Source organism: Pseudophryne corroboree, chromosome 6, assembly GCF_028390025.1.
Source record: "Pseudophryne corroboree isolate aPseCor3 chromosome 6, aPseCor3.hap2, whole genome shotgun sequence".
Lineage (NCBI taxonomy): Eukaryota > Metazoa > Chordata > Amphibia > Anura > Myobatrachidae > Pseudophryne > Pseudophryne corroboree.
Window position 1 is genome coordinate 472,804,074 of NC_086449.1, and position 18,173 is coordinate 472,822,246.

At 42.1% G+C, this 18,173-nt stretch overlaps 1 protein-coding gene across 1 annotated transcript in view; it reads left to right on the forward strand.

Moving 5' to 3' along the window:
* The first annotated feature begins 453 nt into the window (after positions 1-453).
* The window catches only part of CTTNBP2 (cortactin binding protein 2), a 164,779-nt gene continuing 147,059 nt past the window's right edge, over positions 454-18,173 (forward strand). Inside the window, exon 1 of the mRNA XM_063927221.1 lies at positions 454-918. Coding sequence (XP_063783291.1) covers positions 856-918 — 63 coding nt within the window. The 5' untranslated portion in view covers positions 454-855. The remainder of the gene's footprint in view (positions 919-18,173) is intronic.

The window sequence follows — 18,173 nt, forward strand, 5'->3', positions numbered from 1 at the left end:
GGAAATATCCGGAATGAGAAGGGGGCGCTCTTTTCCCTGGAAGCCTTGTTCAGAACAGTGAAAATATTACGATGGCGAGTTGCTGCGACTTGTGTCTGTAAAATCTTTTTTTTTTTTTTTCTGGCAAATTTCCAGAAAGCAATTTGCCCAAAAATCATTGCATTACCCACTTGACTTAATTAACCTGACTCTGTTATTCAATTAACAAACTGAACCCTGCTTATTTTAAGTCAACAACTTCAGGATGAGAAAAATCTCTTGAGAATACAATGGGGATATTCAATTGTTTGAAAAGTCAGTTGGGAGTCTGTTTTTTCCCCTATATAATAGACAGTAAAAAAACAACCGACTTTTCAAACATCTGAATCCCCCCAGTGTGTCCGCCTGCACTGCCTGGTATCCTTATAGTGTCCTGTCCCCAGAGCAGCAGCAGCAGCAGAGGCTATGTACGTGCACGGGTCACCGTGCTGAGCCCGGACAGTAATCAGTCACTGCATGTAGCTGCTGCCAGCGGAGTGTGGCCCTGCTACAGTACAGTAAACCCCGAGCTGCATGCAGAGCCGCACATCCCCCGCTGCTGTGCCCTAGCTGGGGGCAGGCGGTGGGAGCTGGGGCAGCAATGGCAGGGCAGAATATCGGTAAACCCGGCGCCTATGTGTAATTACTATATCGGGCAGCGGCAGCAAGATCGGGTCACAGGGCGGCAGCAGCAGTCTCTGGCAGGCTGCAGGTAGGGGGAGGAGCGGCGGCCGGGTAATGGTATGCTGACTGTGGGGGCTGCGTCCTCCTCTCCCTCCCCTACCCCGGCTGCTGCGTTCCAGGCTCAGTCTCTGCTACTGCTGCTACAGCACGAAGATGGCGACAGTGGGAGAGAGCGAGGAGCGGGCGTTCTCCTCCAGTGACGGGGAGCCGGACAATGTAAGGTGCTGGGCAGGGAGGGCTGGTCACCGGGCAATGGCTTGCCATGGGGTTACACACAGGGCAGCAGCAGTAATGGGGGCTGGGTACTGGGCATTGCCCAAGTGTCATGCTGGACATCAGTGCTGGTCGCTGGATGCGCTGTGCTGGTGCCCGGCGGCCACGGTTCTCTGGGTGTGAGCCGCAGGTCAGTGACAGAGGGCAGGCTGCCAGCTGCACAGGGCACAGATGTGGGGATGCTGCTGCTGTGCTACCGGTGAGTGTGTGTGAGGAGGCACCGGGCTGTGTCCTCCCCCCATAGGTGCCTCCTCGCTCACCCCAGTGATTGAGCCGTGGTCCTTCCCGGCACTGGCCGCCGAATAAATGACATCCCAGGCTTCGGGCACTGCAGAAGTCGGGTCTGCGCGGCCGGGAAACCATCATTCATCATGTGCTTGTTATCCGAGCGGAGGCGCTCATGTCACTGGCTGCAGCGTCTCTCGGCCCCGCTCTGCCGGCCGCCGTGTCGGTGACTGCTGCATTCTCCTCATTTTCCCAAGGGATTACCTGCTGGGTCTGGGGCACCTTGATTTGCACCTGTGCTACTGAGGGTCCCACTCACACTCCATCTGAGAGGGCTGTGTGTTACTGAGGGTCTCCATTCTTACTCAGATTGAGGGGCATATGTATCAAAGCTTGGAGATAAATAATGCACCAGCCAATCAGTTCCTAACTGCCATGTTACAGGTTGTGTTTGAAAATTGACAGCAAAGAGCTGGTTGGTACTCTATCTCCAAGCTTTGATAGCTATACCCCAGTGTGTTACTCTGAGGGTCAGTACTCACAGCAGTGCAGCAGAGCACAGTGTGTAAATGACATTGTACAGAGTTGCTGGAATATAAATAGTGGTCATCTGCCAGTCCTGGTTTGGTGGTCTGGTGTGTGTGCTCTGACATAAGTCTTCATGTGACAGATCCTGTATCAGAGACACTGTAGCTGTCAGCACTGCACTGTGACACTAAACGCTTTCCTATGACATTGGCTAACATGTATCTGTTTACTTCTACAAGACTGTATTTAGAGTTACCAATATGTGGTGGTTGCTAAATGAAGGCATTTGCTGTTTTTATTTCTGACTTTTAGGGCTTTATCAATACATTGCCATTATTATTTACTGGTATTTGTCAGTTCAGATAAACCTGGAAAAGGTATATTTTGCAAAGTATCATTTGAAGCAGTATGCTATCAGTTTACTGAATGACAGTCAGGTTGGAAATTTTTCTCAAATAAGATTGGGGTGGGGTGTGGGGGTAATCCTAGGCTATTGGCCAATGTATAGATAAATAGCTATAGTATCCAGACCATTTAATACATGTTTGTACTGAAATAAAGCCTAATGGTGATATGCATCTCTGGCTTCAACAGCAGAAATCCAAATTACAGCTCAGGATAGTGCATATGGGCCCTCATTCCGAGTTGATTGCCCGCTGCCGTTTTTCGCAGCATAGCGATCAGGCAAAAAAAACGGCTGTTCTGCACATGCGTATGGGCCACAGGGTGCATGCGACAAGTACTTTCACACAAAACTAAGCAATTTTACACAGGGGTGAGTGACGCTTTTCAGTTGCTCTGCTGATCGGTGTGTGATTGACAGGAAGTGGGTGTTTCTGGGCGGAAACAGACCGTTTTCCGGGAGTGTGCTAAAAAACACAGGCGTGTCAGGCTAAAATGCAGGAGTGGCTGGGGAAACGGGGGAATGGCTGGCCGTACGCAGGGCGTGTTTGTGACGTCAAATCAGGAACCAAACAGTCTGCAGTGATCGCAATCTAGGAGTAGGTCTGGAGCTACTCAGAAACTGCAGGAAAAGATTTTCGAGCAATTCTGCTAATCTTTCGTTCGCACTTCTGCTAAGCTAAGATACACTCCCAGAGGGCGGCGGCCTAGCATTTGCACTGCTGCTAAAAGCAGCTAGCGAGTGATCAACTCGCAATGAGGGCCATTGTACCACTATATGTTCCATTTGGGTGCATCAGTGGGGAATAAATTCGAACAGGATAAATAAACATGACTTTGTATTTGGTTAACTGTAAAACAAATTTTAACATCCCATTTTTCTTACATGTAGCATGCATCTAAGAGACTGCAGACTACATCTCAACCAGCTTGCACTTGCAACATGACCTAACTAGAGTGGAATTCTAACTCAGGCAACTGGGGGCCTGTATCTTTGTCCCATTCTAGTATAGGGAACAAGGATATAATGAAATACAATTCCAAAACATTTCAGGTGCAAGAACTTGATTTCATCACATCCCTGCCATCTCTTGCTGTAAATCATCTACTAGTGACTAGCTCACTTTGTGTTAAGAACATTCTTATGTCAGCATAATCTCACCAATACATGTGACTACCAGTTACAGGGTGCACATATTGCTGGTAGAGAAAAGGCATGGACTAGTGAGATAGGGAACTTCTAGGGCAATATGTGGATCAAGTAGTAATGGGTATGGGTCGTTGGGTCAACACAACGTAGGTCGACAGTCATTAGGTCGACCACTATTGGTCAACATGGCCATTAGGTCGACTAGTACTAAGTTGACTAGTCAAAAGGTCGACATGGTTTTTAAAAAAAAAATTGGTGTTTTCTTCGTAAAGTGATGGGGAACCCCAATTAGTGCACCGTGTCCCCTCGCTTCGCTCGCCAAGTTTCGGGCAAGGTTACCGTTCCCAATTGTAGTCCACGTGGATCGTAAAGTATGAAAAAGTTCAAAATTTTTTTTTTTTTAAACTCATATCGACCTTTTGAACTGTCAACCTAGTACATGTCGACCTAATGACCATGTTGACCTAGTGATCCTGTCGACCTAATGCATGTTGACCAATAGTGGTGTCGACCTAATGGCTGTATCCCGTAGTAATAGGGCAGAAAAAAAAAATCTAAGACTAGAATTTTCATGACAGTATTATTGGTGTTGGTGTTTTTTTTTTCTGCAATGATTAAATGCTTTACTGTTTTTGTTTCATTATTTATATTTGTATTATATATTCAATGGGGTCAGCTTTAGGGGTGGTACATTATGATGAGCTCTGTGTCATCATGTCCTCTATCTGTTCCATTAACTTAAACATACAAGCTCCATACTCCAGATTTGAGACCAAGTTGGGGCTTGTGCCGTACACTCTTCCTCCTACCCTGCTGTTCAACCTATTCCATCTGCCAGCTTTCTGATTGTCTTTCAGTTCAGCAGTGTGCTGAATCTGGAAAGTTTTCCACCACAGGGAAGGAGAGACGGTATAGCCGTGGGTTAGTGTTTGAAGGACACAGGAAAATTTTCAAGGTCTGTGTAGTTTTACTGAAATAGTTCTTCTAGGGCCGTTACTAGAGGCTCACGGCCACTGGCACTAATCTGGGAGCAAGGCAGAGTGGGTGGCACCCTTGTTGCCCCAGTCTCACCTCTATTTGGTATGTAAGGTGCCTGGAACAGAGCACCCTGCAGCTCGGAGAGCCGCCCATAGGACGAACTCCTGGTCCTATTCTCTGTGATGTCATGATATCACAAGGACTGGGTGTGGTGGGACTGGCCCAAGGTTCAGAAGTAAATTGGTATGGTCCTTGGTTTACGTAGTTACAGTTCTAACAGGCTGCAGGGAGGTAGTAAGAATGCTGCTTGTGAGGGCAACGTCTCTTCTCATCTTACTGCTATCTCAGTTGGTTGTAAAATAATGATGCTTACAGTGAGAAGAGCTGCTACTCCCCTCTGCCCCCTGTTAATAATGTTACAGACTGATTTCTGATCTATCATGCTGATAAGAGAAAGGTCAACAATGTAATTCCTGGGCAATGTGCTGTACAGTCTGCTCAGAGTGGAAGTTACATTAAACGAGTATTTGGAGATAAGTCATGTTAAAGGAGATGTCCACTCTCAGACAAACCTACCTTACTAAAAACGGTACTTATTATATTTTGTCACTATGTACAAATTAGGAGATGTCCCTTGTGGAAACCCTCCCCTAGTCCCGAAGCCTCAGTTTATACATTTTCACTGCAAATAATGGCTATTCCAAAAGTCCAGTCTGAATGAACAAAGCTCCACCCTGGATGGAGTACACCATGAGATTGAGCACAACCTACTTATCCATTTCTGGTATCAGAGCTCGGATCCTGGGGGCTCACTTATATGCTGCTCATGGGAACATGCTGATTTTAGAAAAGTGGTTATCCAAAATAGTTTTATCATTGAAAAGTGTTGTCTATCTGCTGAAAACTGGGGTTTGGGAAATTTGCAAATCCAAGACTGCTTCCTTCATTCATGCAGATCACCAACTAAGCCTTCTAGCATGGTGTATGATTGCTGCCTGAGTCTCAATAATTGCAGCCAATTCTATTTTGCCTTCTTGCTAATACAGTAGCTGAGTACTGAAAACCTTGAGTTACCTTTGTACAAGCCTTAGGGAATACATAATTCTGCTTGTAAAAAGGATAAAGTGCATCCTTTATTTGCAGGTATCCCCAACAATGTGCTAGGTCAAATTGATAGACATCTTGTCGATTGGCCTGTATCTGTATGCTACCACCGTTACTCCGGAAATAAATGTAATGCTTAACAATACATACTACCGCTATTGTTGTAGTTGACATACATAAACACCTTTCTGTTCCAGTAATGATATTGTGATCTGTACAGTATTGGTCAGCTTTTCCATTAGATAAGTTGTTTTACTATCTGTTCCCTAATGGAAAATAGGCCAAATAGCACGAACCTGCATCCATGTTAAACATAATACTGTATAATGCAATTTATTATTAATGGAGAAAAATGCCATGTGATAATCCCTACTGTAAAGTAGAATGGCAAGTTACTCAATCAATTTATAGCTAGGAAATAGTGCACATAAGGAAAGGGATATGCATAACAGAAAATTCTCTAGGGCTTGCATTAAAATAGAATTTCTTCTATCATGCCCTAGAGCGGAGGAAACAGATTAATTGTTTGAGCCACCGGCAGCATTACCAAGAGAGAACCAATGCAGTAATAATGCAACTAGTGCAGCAATGGCAGAGGATTCTTCTCTCTCTCTCTCTCTCATATATATATATATATATATATATATATATATACACACACACATATATCTGATTTAGCCATTGACCTGGTTAGATTATGTTTTTATTATTTTCATTTAGCGTGGTATTGATATGAATAGCTGAATTGTCACCTATTGTAGCATTCCATTGACATTAATCGTAGATACTAGTTTTTTTTATATTTTCTCTTTGTTAAATCAGTTTACTTGCGCAGCATGTGTTAAGATGGTCTATATTATCTTTTCATTGCTTGCACCAAAATATATAGAACATTAGCTAGTGAATATTTTCAAACTATGTTCACATACACTTAAATGACATCATTTCTGAGGGTTGGGTACGAATTCCAGACCTGTCAGAATACCGACAGTGGGATCCCGATGGTCAGAATCCCGTTGTATAGCAATAAGTATTTTCACCCTAATCTACCCCTAACCCATCCCTCCTGCAGCCTAACCCTAACTTATCACCCTGGATGTCAGGATCCAGCTGTCCGTATTCTGACTGTCATGGATCCCGCAATAAAGGACAGATGGCCAAACAGCGGCAAGCCCCCACTCATTCTGGTCTGCAGGCGCCGATGTTGTTATTAGATGACCAGATTATTATCTAAAGACTCTTTAGTCTGTCATGTCAAAAACATGATGGTGTCCAAAATGACTTGTGTGACTCGCCAATTTTGTGTGTTTGGATTTGGCATTCAGTGTTTACAGTCTTGTTGAGAAATATAACTAGATTTCAGTTTTCTAGTGTTGAAAGTTTTATGAACAAACTAAATGTAGTCTGTGTGCAAATCATATAAAATATAATTATTTAGATGATATCAGAAAAATAAACTCTTGCATTTACTACATGGCCATGTCCTAAAGTAGATTAATCTGCGGCATGAATAGAGGCTTAACATACTTCAATTAAATAGCTAGACTTTTGTTGCCTGCTTCTTTAATGGTTTTAAAATAATCTTTTACTTTGGCAAAATAATAACCAATTGTTCTTGTTTCATATTGCATTGGCATGGTAAATAAGTAAAGCAAATATATCCATTGCTTGGCTGATATTATTGTTGGCTGCTGTTTAGAGAATACACCCACAGACTTGCTTGCATAATGAATTTCCCCTATGAGCTACCAGACCAGCGTAGGCGTTTCAGTGAGATCAAATCCATGGTGACCTTTACAGGGTGGCCCTTCTCCAATGCTCAACAGTAAATCTAATGGATATTTTAAGGTGTATGTCTTTCAGTTGTAAGAGAGTAGTTATTACATAATATATTGTGTATATTTTCCATTATTTCAGTATTGATTGGGGGGGCTGAGAGCTTTTATGCTATAGCAATGGCCTGTCTTGCTTCTTGAATACTATGTTGCTAAGCAACATGTCTTAGAGATTGATGAGGTGAAATTTGTGAATAAATAGCTCTGCGATGTTACATCATTATGTGGCTACTGTAGGAACCTCGTGATGTGAGACTCTACGGTATATTGTTGATTAGAAACATTGCTTATTTTATACTTTACCTAACGCAAATGAAATACATGCCCCAGCCGCAACGGGGGCTCAAGGCTAATTGTGTCTGACCTATATGCAGCCAATTGGAATCATTTAAAATTCATAATAACCTTTTGGTTTTTTTTTTTTTTTTGCTTTTACAAAAATTATTTTCTGAGCAACTTTTCTGCCATGCTACTGTAGCTCCTGTTTGCCCTAGCATGACCTGTATTTGATAGAGATGAGCGGGTTCGGTTCCTCGGAATCCGAACCCGCCCGAACTTCAGGTTTTTTTACACGGTGCCGAGCGACTCGGATCTTCCCGCCTTGCTCGGTTAACCCGAGCGCGCCCGAACGTCATCATCCCGCTGTCGGATTCTCGCGAGGCTCGTATTCTATCGCGAGACTCGGATTCTATATAAGGAGCCGCGCGTCGCCGCCATTTTCACACGTGCATTGAGATTGATAGGGAGAGGACGTGGCTGGCGTCCTCTCCGTTTAGACTAGAGTACTAGAAAGAGACACAAATTTTGGGGAGCATATTATTAGGAGGAGTACTACTTGCTGCTGATAGTGTGACCAGTGACCACCAGTTTAATTAATCCGTTCTCTGCCTGAAAAAAAATGATACACAGTGTGACACAGTCACATACCATATCTGTGCTCAGCCCAGTGTGCTGCATCATATGTAATACTGTATATCATTATCTGACTGTGCTGAGTGCTCACTGCTCACACAGCTTAATTGTGGGGGAGACTGGGGAGCAGTTATAGCAGGAGTACATATTTTAAGTACAGTGCACACTTTTGCTGCCAGAGTGCCACTGCCAGTGTGACTGACCAGTGACCACTGACCACCAGTATTGTGATTGTCTGCTGACCACCAGTATATTGTGATTGTCTGCCTGAAAAAGTTAAACACTCGTCGTGTGGTGTTTTTATAAACGCATTCTGCAGACAGTGTCCAGCAGGTCCGTCATTACATAATATATACCTGTCCGGCTGCAGTACTAGTGTGATATATATATATTTTAATTTTATCTCATTATCATCCAGTCTATATTAGCAGCAGACACAGTACGGTAGTCCACGGCTTTAGCTACCTCTGTGTCGGCAGTCGCTCGTCCATCCATAATTGAATACCACCTACCCGTGGTTTTTTTTTTTTTCTATCTTCTTGATACTAGTAGCTTACTTTAGGAGTCTGCAGTGCTGAGTCTGACAGACAGTGTCCAGCAGGTCCGTCATTACATAATATATACCTGTCCGGCTGCAGTACTAGTGGGATATATATATATATTTTAATTTTATCTCATTATCATCCAGTCTATATTAGCAGCAGACACAGTACGGTAGTCCACGGCTGTAGCTACCTCTGTGTCGGCAGTCGCTCATCATCCATAAGTATACTAGTATCCATCCATCTCCATTGTTTACCTGAGGTGCCTTTTAGTTGTGCCTATTAAAATATGGAGAACAAAAATGTTGAGGTTCCAAAAATAGGGAAAGATCAAGATCGACTTCCACCTCGTGCTGAAGCTGCTGCCACTAGTCATGGCCGAGACGATGAAATGCCAGCAACGTCGTCTGCCAAGGCCGATGCCCAATGTCATAGTACAGAGCATGTAAAATCCAAAACACCAAATATCAGTAAAAAAAGGACTCAAAAATCTAAAATAAAATTGTCGGAGGAGAAGCGTAAACTTGCCAATATGCCATTTACCACACGGAGTGGCAAGGAACGGCTGAGGCCCTGGCCTATGTTCATGGCTAGTGGTTCAGCTTCAGAGATTAATTGCTTCTTTTTTGGTGGGGGTCCAAACCAACCCGTCATTTCAGTCACAGTCGTGTGGCAGACCCTGTCACTGAAATGATGGGTTGGTTAAAGTGTGCATGTCCTGTTTATACAACATAAGGGTGGGTAGGAGGGCCCAAGGACAATTCCATCTTGCACCTCTTTTTTCTTTCATGTTTCTTTGCGTCATGTGCTGTTTGGGGAGTGTTTTTTGGAAGGGCCATCCTGCGTGACACTGCAGTGCCACTCCTAGATGGGCCAGGTGTTTGTGTCGGCCACTAGGGTCGCTTAGCTTACTCACACAGCTACCTCATTGCGCCTCTTTTTTTCTTTGCGTCATGTGCTGTTTGGGGAGTGTTTTTTGGAAGGGCCATCCTGCGTGACACTGCAGTGCCACTCCTAGATGGGCAGGTGTTTGTGTCGGCCACTAGGGTCGCTTAGCTTAGTCATCCAGCGACCTCGGTGCAAATTTTAGGACTAACAATAATATTGTGAGGTGTGAGGTGTTCAGAATAGACTGAAAATGAGTGGAAATTATGTTTTTTGAGGTTAATAATACTTTGGGATCAAAATGACCCCCACATTCTATGATTTAAGCTGTTTTTTTGTGTTTTTTGAAAAAAACACCCGAATCCAAAACACACCCGAATCCGACAAAAAAAATTCAGTGAGGTTTTGCCAAAACGCGGTCGAACCCAAAACACGGCCGCGGAACCGAACCCAAAACCAAAACACAAAACCCGAAAAATTTCAAGTGCACATCTCTAGTATTTGATGAGGACAGGTACACAGTTTGTAATCCATCGGATTGTACACAGCAATAGTAATTCTATGTTCATGTTTAAAAATGATTTATCTAATTTACATTATTAATATATTACACACACACACACACACACACACACACACACACACACACACACACACACACACACACACACATTATATAAATATATATATTCCAGATGTAGCTATGTACACCTTTGCTGCAATGCAGCATGTTGCATCGCAGCAATTGTGAACATGCCTACATCTGCATGTTCCCAAACTGTGACCATTTGAAAAACTTGGTCCCGGCATAATATGAGCATGGTATAAATCTGTGCACTGGCAGGATCTACGTTAGTGGTCACTGCTGCAGGTCTGAAGAAATTAGACTTCTCATATATACTTATACCACTTTTACACCAAAAATCAAGGTGCGACCCAGGTTTTAGGACACAGTTCCAACATGGGTCAGGTCATGGTCAGACCCTGTTTACACTGCACATTGAACCCAGGTTATTCGCAGGTCAGCCCCATTTACACTGAACCCAGGTCTGCCCTGCATGTCACTCACAGACCCTCCCTTAAGGTGGACCTCTCCATACACAGCCAGTCAGCAGCTTTTAAGTATAACTCAGGTTAGATAACCTTGGTCAAGCTATTTACACTGCATCGTTACCTGGGTCCAGCCATGGTGGCTACCAAGGTCGGATTCCCTGGTCACTCGACCTGGGTTATTTTTCAAGGTCCCTTTTACGCCAAGCTGTGACCTGGGGAGACCCAGCAATAGCCCAGGTGCAAAAGGAGTATAACACTGTATGAATGTTAGTAAAACAAGACCATAGAAAATCAGGTTTGCAGTCAATATGGTTGTGTGATCCCAATATCTTTTTATTTGTTTGTGTGGCTGAATCATGAGGGAAAGATATGAATTTGCGAGGAAGGGATATTTCTGTTATCTGCATAAGGGGAATGGGGCGACACACTAGATATAAGGTTACTAATGTGTCCTTTCAACTGCCAATTGTGACCTAATGAGTATCATTTATTTATATAGCTTTTTTTTTCTAATGACTTAAACCTCTGTGATTTTTCAGAATAAAATGCTTGAGACAAAAATAACCATGTAAAAGATTAACTATATAGAAAAAGATAGCATTGATTATTAAGACGATTAGTGATGTATTAATAAGATGCTTGAGTAAAACGTCTTGAGGCTGTCAAGATTACGGGAGAAGAGGCCTCTTGGTCTTTGCAAGCCACCCAAGTTCTAAAGTGTAAGTGCCACAAAGCTAAATGCTCGGGCCCCACAATTGCAGCTATCTGGCAGCCATTGTTGACACTTTAGCACAAAAATAACCAAAAACTTGGAAAAAAAAGGAATGTTTATGGCCCTCTCCCTTCCACCAATAGAACTGTACTATTCAGCATCGGGTATAAACCTTTAGTGAGGGAATGCTTAATAAATTTGCACCCCTTTCCTAGGGCTAAATGGCTCAATGCTTAATAGCATTGGACCAATCCATGTACCTATAGGTTACAGGTACTAGGGAGATGGAGGATTTTTTGTACCCCTTTAGAATATTAATCTTAAGTATTGTGGCCTTATTTTTTTTTCTTTTTATGCCTCAATATTTACAAATAATAAAGTAATGGCCAAAAATTATGTCCCTGATATTAAATTAATAAAATATATCTCCTTCTAATCAAATAAATGATACAGTACCTCCATATCATAAGAAAAATAAAATACTATTGCCCCACTGTTAATACAAAAACACTAAGAATATTGAATTCCCAAGCAATACTTATCTGGTCTGTCATTCCTCTCTTGATTCCACCAATTATGACCATTATGTGTCCCCTCCAATTCCCACATCATGTAACCATTAGTTGCCTGTTCTGAACAGCCCTAACAAATAAATAGCTAAGTAGTTAATAGCTGGACAGCCAATGAGAAACAGTGTCTTTCCTGCTAGATAAGACCCAGCAAATTTGACCTGATCCGGTGCTGTTTCCAGGAGCTAATATTGCCTCCAACAAGATACACTATAATATCCATTTCCATTTCCATTGTTCTCTGGTAGGAGGCCATTTTTATCTTTTCAGGTTTTGTCCATGTATGCTTCATATACAAGTGCTCATGTTTACAATTGTTGACAAATGAATGAGACAGCTATAAGATTACCATGTTCTTCTGGGGGATGTCATATCCATATGAATACGAGAGGAACTCTTTTCTGATATTAAAGGATCAGGAAGCCTTCACCTGAGTATGTTATATGCTTATTATAGCACATTTCTTGTAAGTGTAATACTGAAGGGAAAAGAACATGATAACCGGAATATCCCCCACCCCCATATCTGGAATATACAAAGGCGATGATTAGACACCCTTTTGTGAAATTGTACTTGCACGCTGAGAATTATTGTTGTATTAGTCTAATTGAGCAACTACACTACTGTATATTTTAGTCAGCCGACATCCCGAAGGTAAGTATCAGGGTTTGCCTTAGGGTTAGGGCTTGGGGGAGGGTGTTAGGCACTGGGAGGGGGGGGGGTTAGCCCTAGCCCCCACAGTGCCTAACCCCCTGAGGGTTGCCCTGAGTCGCCAACCCCAAGGGTTAAGCCTAGCCCCCACCCCTGGAGGGTCAGGGTAGGGGACAGGGGAGGGTAATAATCCCTCCCACCCCGATGTCAGGATCCTGTTGTCTGTCAAGAAAAAAGTTTGTAAACATTTCTGCATCAACAGCTGTAATACCCAAATAGCAGTAAGGGGGCTGAACCCCAAGATTTGGTACTGTTGCAGGCAGTAGGGAGGCGATGTGGTATAACTGAGGGAAGGAATAGCACATGAGGGAGGAGAGTGTATTTCATTTTGCATACGTACGTTTGAAGGAATCCTCTATACTATGATACTATGGGGTATATTCAATTGAAGTCGAAAACTGCCGTCTGTCGAAAAGATGGCAGTTTACGACTTTTTTAGGTCGGAAGGGGTTCCGACCTATTCAATATAACTCCAAATTTTTCGACAAGTCGAGGAATTTGACTTGTCAGAAAGCACGTGAATCGGCGGAATAGCTGCCGATCCACGTGCTTGTGTCGAAAACGGGGCGCCCCCTTTTCGACCATCTCAATTCGACTTTAAAAAAAGTCGAGTGATATGGGGAGAGCAGCGCTGGAGGATGTCACAGCCGCCACTCACAGCAGCGTCCACCCGGCTCCAGCAAGCGAGACGTCGGTTGCTGGAGCCGGGTGGACACTGCCGTGAGCGGCGGCTGTGATGCACGGACTGAGAGAGGAGGGACGGGGAGAGGCAGAGAGACTGGGGGGGGGGGAGACAGGGAAGAGCCGCGGGCAGACGGGGGAGAGCAGTGCTACAGCCCCTCCTGCATCTCAATTCAACTTTTTTAAAAGTCGAATTGAGATGTCATTGAATAGCCCAGGCCGGATCCATTCCGACAAATGAATGTCGGAATGGATCCGACTTCAATTGAATATACCCCTATATGTGACAGAGTTGTCTCCATACTTCTGTGCTGATAAGCAAGCAGTACTGTAAATGGAAGTTGTGTCCAAACTCAAATCTAAATTGCAGTATGAAAATGAAGCTATCCAACATTTGTGGGCTACATATAAAAGCAGCCAGTACATTTTTTGGATGCAAAAGAATATACGTATTTGTACCCTTGGCATTACAACATAGTTTGTCCTGTTCTACAGTTACTTGCTCTTTTTTGCTGTATTCCTACCTTAGCAACAGGCCCAGGCTCAATGTGTTCTACATCCAAACTTGGTGGGAAGAATGGAGTAAAATTCTATCGCTCTCTCATCCAAAGCATTGCTAACTTAAACAAGAAACATTTTTGGTTTACTGCAACATTTCCAGAGTGACATCTTTTTAGAATTTGTTCCCTGTATTTATGTCAAGATAGATACAGTATATTAGAGATGAGTGGTTTAGATTTAATTCCATTCTTCTCTGCAAGTTTTGGATCTGAAAAACAGGATCAAAATTTTTCCAATCTTGTGGCCTTGGATCGGAAATATATTAAATGCGGCACAAAAAAACACACCAGAGCTGAGCTTTCTGATCTTTCTTATTCATATTTGGTGGTGAGAACCAAGTCATCCCCCAATATATCTATATATGTATATGCATAGAAATGTAGAATTTGACTGCAGATAAAGACCACTTGGCCGATCTAGTTTGCCTTTATAATACTTTATGTATATTATACATACACCATTTAATGCGCTAGAGCAAAAATAATTTACTACTGTAGAAATCTGATCTAAAGGATTACTCCAGCCAAAAGATATGTTTTCCCTTCCTCTTGTGCATGGTGTCTGTAATGAGTGGCAGCTTCAAAACCAATCTGCCTGATCCTTCTCTTAACAGTCTACATATGTTCACTGTGTGAGTACAATCGTGAGCCTTGCAGAGTCTTAGTACTGTACATGCCAGACACTGGGGTTTTCGCACTGTGTTGCTTACAACATGCAGTGATGTGTAAATCTTTAAAGACCCTCCTAAACGGTTTCAGGTTCAAATAAGAGAGCTACCAAAAGGGGTTGGAGAGAAACATGAGAGCCAAAAACTTAATTTCAATAAAAACTAAAATCTAATCAATAAACACCTAATTTACAATGCTTTCGTCTTGGCTTGATTCCTTTTTTAAGGCCCTAAGTACATATTAGGTTAGACTTTTTGACTCTGTATTAAAGACAGGATCTATTTTGCAATCTGCTACAGTGCATATTGTAATATTTATTAGGTTAACTATGCATTGAAATTTGAAATAGCATTAAACATATACATTCATAAAAGAAAACCATGTACAAACTGCAATTTATTGTTATGTTTGAAAGTTCAGAATCAGACTTTATAAAACTATACATTATATATGTTTAATATAAAACATGTATGCACAAACTTAGACGTGAATGCGCCAGTTTAGAGTTCCCTGTGTTATACATGTGAACATGCCACTTTCTTACAATGGCCGACAACCTGCCACTTTCCTAGTAAGAAGGGCAAGGCCTGATAACACAGTTCACACTATAGCACTGCAATGATAATGCAGACCCCTGCTCTTGCCCTCTGCACCTCTTCACCATGATCTCCTGCAGCATAGGTAAAAAATGTTGGCATGTATGGCACAAGTCCTTGGCAAAAGAAAAATTCAGAGATTTATTTTTAAAGTACAAAGCTCTTGCGAGTAGAACCTTACGGTCTTGTTTCTATCTGTGCAAGTACAGGTTGAGTATCCCATATCCAAAATGCTTGGGACCAGAAGTATTTTGGATATCGGATTTTTCCGTATTTTGGAATAATTGCATACCATAATGAGATATCATGGTGATGGGACCTAAATCTAAGCACAGAATGCATTTATGATTCATATACACCTTATACACACAGCCTGAAGGTCATTTTTGCCAATATTTTTAATAACTGTGTGCCTTAAACAAAGTGTGTGTATATACATACAATTAATTTGTTTCATACACACCTTATTCACACAGCCTTAATGTCATTAAATACAATAGTTATAATAACTTTGTGTATTAAACAAAGTTTGTGTACATTGAGCCATCAGAAAACAAAGGTTTCACTATCTCACTCTCACTCAAAAAAATTCCGTATTTTGGAATATTCCGTATTTCGGAATATTTGGATATGGGATACTCGACCTTTATATAATATTTGTGAACCACCTACAAAATTCTGCATGTTTTGGAACATGATCACCTTCTGTATATACTTGATAATTATAGGACACAGACAGAATGTTTATGTAAGGGCCCGTACACTCTAGGTGATTTTGTAAGCGATAACGCTCATTTTTATCTTCCTGAGCGATATCGCCCAGTGTATGCTACTGACGACGGCCAATGCACGATCTCGGGGGTCGTTAATGACCCCCTCTTTTGTCTGTATGTGCAGCTCAATCTGATAATATAGTCAGATGCTGCATATTTGTGCCGGCTGCGGAATGATGTCACTGTGCGATATCGCGCAGTGTGTATGCACAATCTCAGCGGCCTGGCCCAGGAGGAGAAACACTATTGGGGGTCATTCCGAGTTGATCGCTCGCTAGCTGGTTTTAGCAGCCGTGTAAACGCATAGTCGCCGCCCACAGGGGAGCGTATTTTCACTTTGCAAGTGTGCGAACGCCTGTGCGGCCGAGCTCTGCAAAAACATTTTGTGCAGTTTTTGAGTAGGTCTGAACTTACTCAGCCCTTGCGATCACGTCAGTCTTTTTGGTCCTGGAATTGACGTCACACACCCGCCCTCCAAACGCCCGGACACACCTGCGTTTTCCCTACCACTCCCAGAAAACGGTCAGTTGACACCCATGAACACCCTCTTTCTTTCAATCTTCTTGTGATCGGCTGTGCGTATGGATTTTTCGTTAAATCCATAGCTCAGCAATGATCCGCATTGTACCCGTATGACTCGCGTGCGCATTGTGGTGCATGCGCAGTAGAGACCTGATCGCAGCGCAGCGAAAATCGTCAGTGTGCGATCAACTCGGAATGACCTCCATTGCTCCTGGTCCATATCGCCTAGTGTGTACGGGCCTTTAATGTTAAAAGCAATTTCTAAGAAAAGTGGTCTTTGCTGTGATCTCTTATTTCTTTAGTTTGAGCTTCTTCTCTGAATTGATGTGACACTGGGACAGAATACATTATGTAATACAGTAGTGTGTGAAATAAATTTGGTAGACAGAAGTCATACTGTTGCCATGATTTTTAACTGGCGGTGCAGCACTAACATTGTATTTTTGTCAGGTCAGGGAACTTGAGTGAGGATGATCGCTAGGCTAGACATTTCACAGAATGGTGTGAATGAAAAACCATCATTCCTCAAGATATTGAAATGTTTTTGGGGAAGTTGTCATGATTTTTGAAGTGTCTTCTGCTTCTCCACATGTCGCCTGTTTACTGGAAGCAGGATAAGAGAATCTAGCTAAAGTATTTTGTGTCGCACACAGTTTACAAAGCATTGTTACTTCATGGCTAATTTTGGATTCACAAGTAACCAGGGAGTACAGTCATGATTTTCTCAGTAGTTTCATGTGACCTCTAATTCTGAGCTAAGAGACATTAGATGATAAAATAACACAGTTGAATAAAAAAAAATCACTTTACTGTAGCTGGTTTTGCAATGTATGCAATAACACATTCTGGAGAAATATTAAAATAGGGAGAAATGTTAAGGCATTTTAGCTATGCTCAGCTGCAAATGTATTTACACTGCCAAAATTAGGGATTAGTCCCCTGAAAATAGGAAAATTAAGTCCTTACTGTTGATAAAATAATGGCCAAGGACCTAAACTTATATTTTTAAGATTAAAATAATTGTGAGTAATTATGGCTTTGTAATATGAAGAAATAAATCAGCAAATTTTGGTATAAGAACAGTTTATTTAATTTTTTTTGTAGATGTGACTCTGCCAGAGACAGTAAGTTTATGTGTCCTCCACAGGCAGACTGATAACATTTGCTGAATGTGTGCAGAAGAATCTGAATCTAAGCAGTTGACCAATGGTACTGAGGAAAAATTAGTAACGCTTTGCTAATTATTAATCCACTTCGCATTTGGAAAGGCCAAAGGACAAGACAGTGCGTTGGTGCACGTGAATGTGAACCCTTGTGTTAGAAGGACATGAATGCTAAAAATGTTTTTATGTTATTGCAGTTGGGAAATTAACTTAAAAGAAAGTGCTGTAGAATTTCTGTACCTATAGGGCAAGCTGCTTCAGTTGAAGCTATGGTTTAATCCGCACCATCCTATATGTTACATTTTAATTGTATTCTTTAAAAAAAATTTAAATATAGCTATTACTGCAACATAGTAATAACTCATACTGTAGATTTACAGCAAAGTAAAAAGTGTCATGAAATCAACAAAGTGAAAGGAACGCTAGAACTAAACACAGCAGTTCCTTTATACAGAAACATGGAGAGCACATTGGTTTTCTAACTTTGTGTAGACAAATGCATTAAATGTGTCCTGCAGACTGTCAAACATTAATGATACAATGTTTGGATAATATACCTTTAAGACTGGATTGCTACAGCCTCCTGTCTCCAGTGAAATGAGACACTGAAGTGTTTGGATGGATGGTT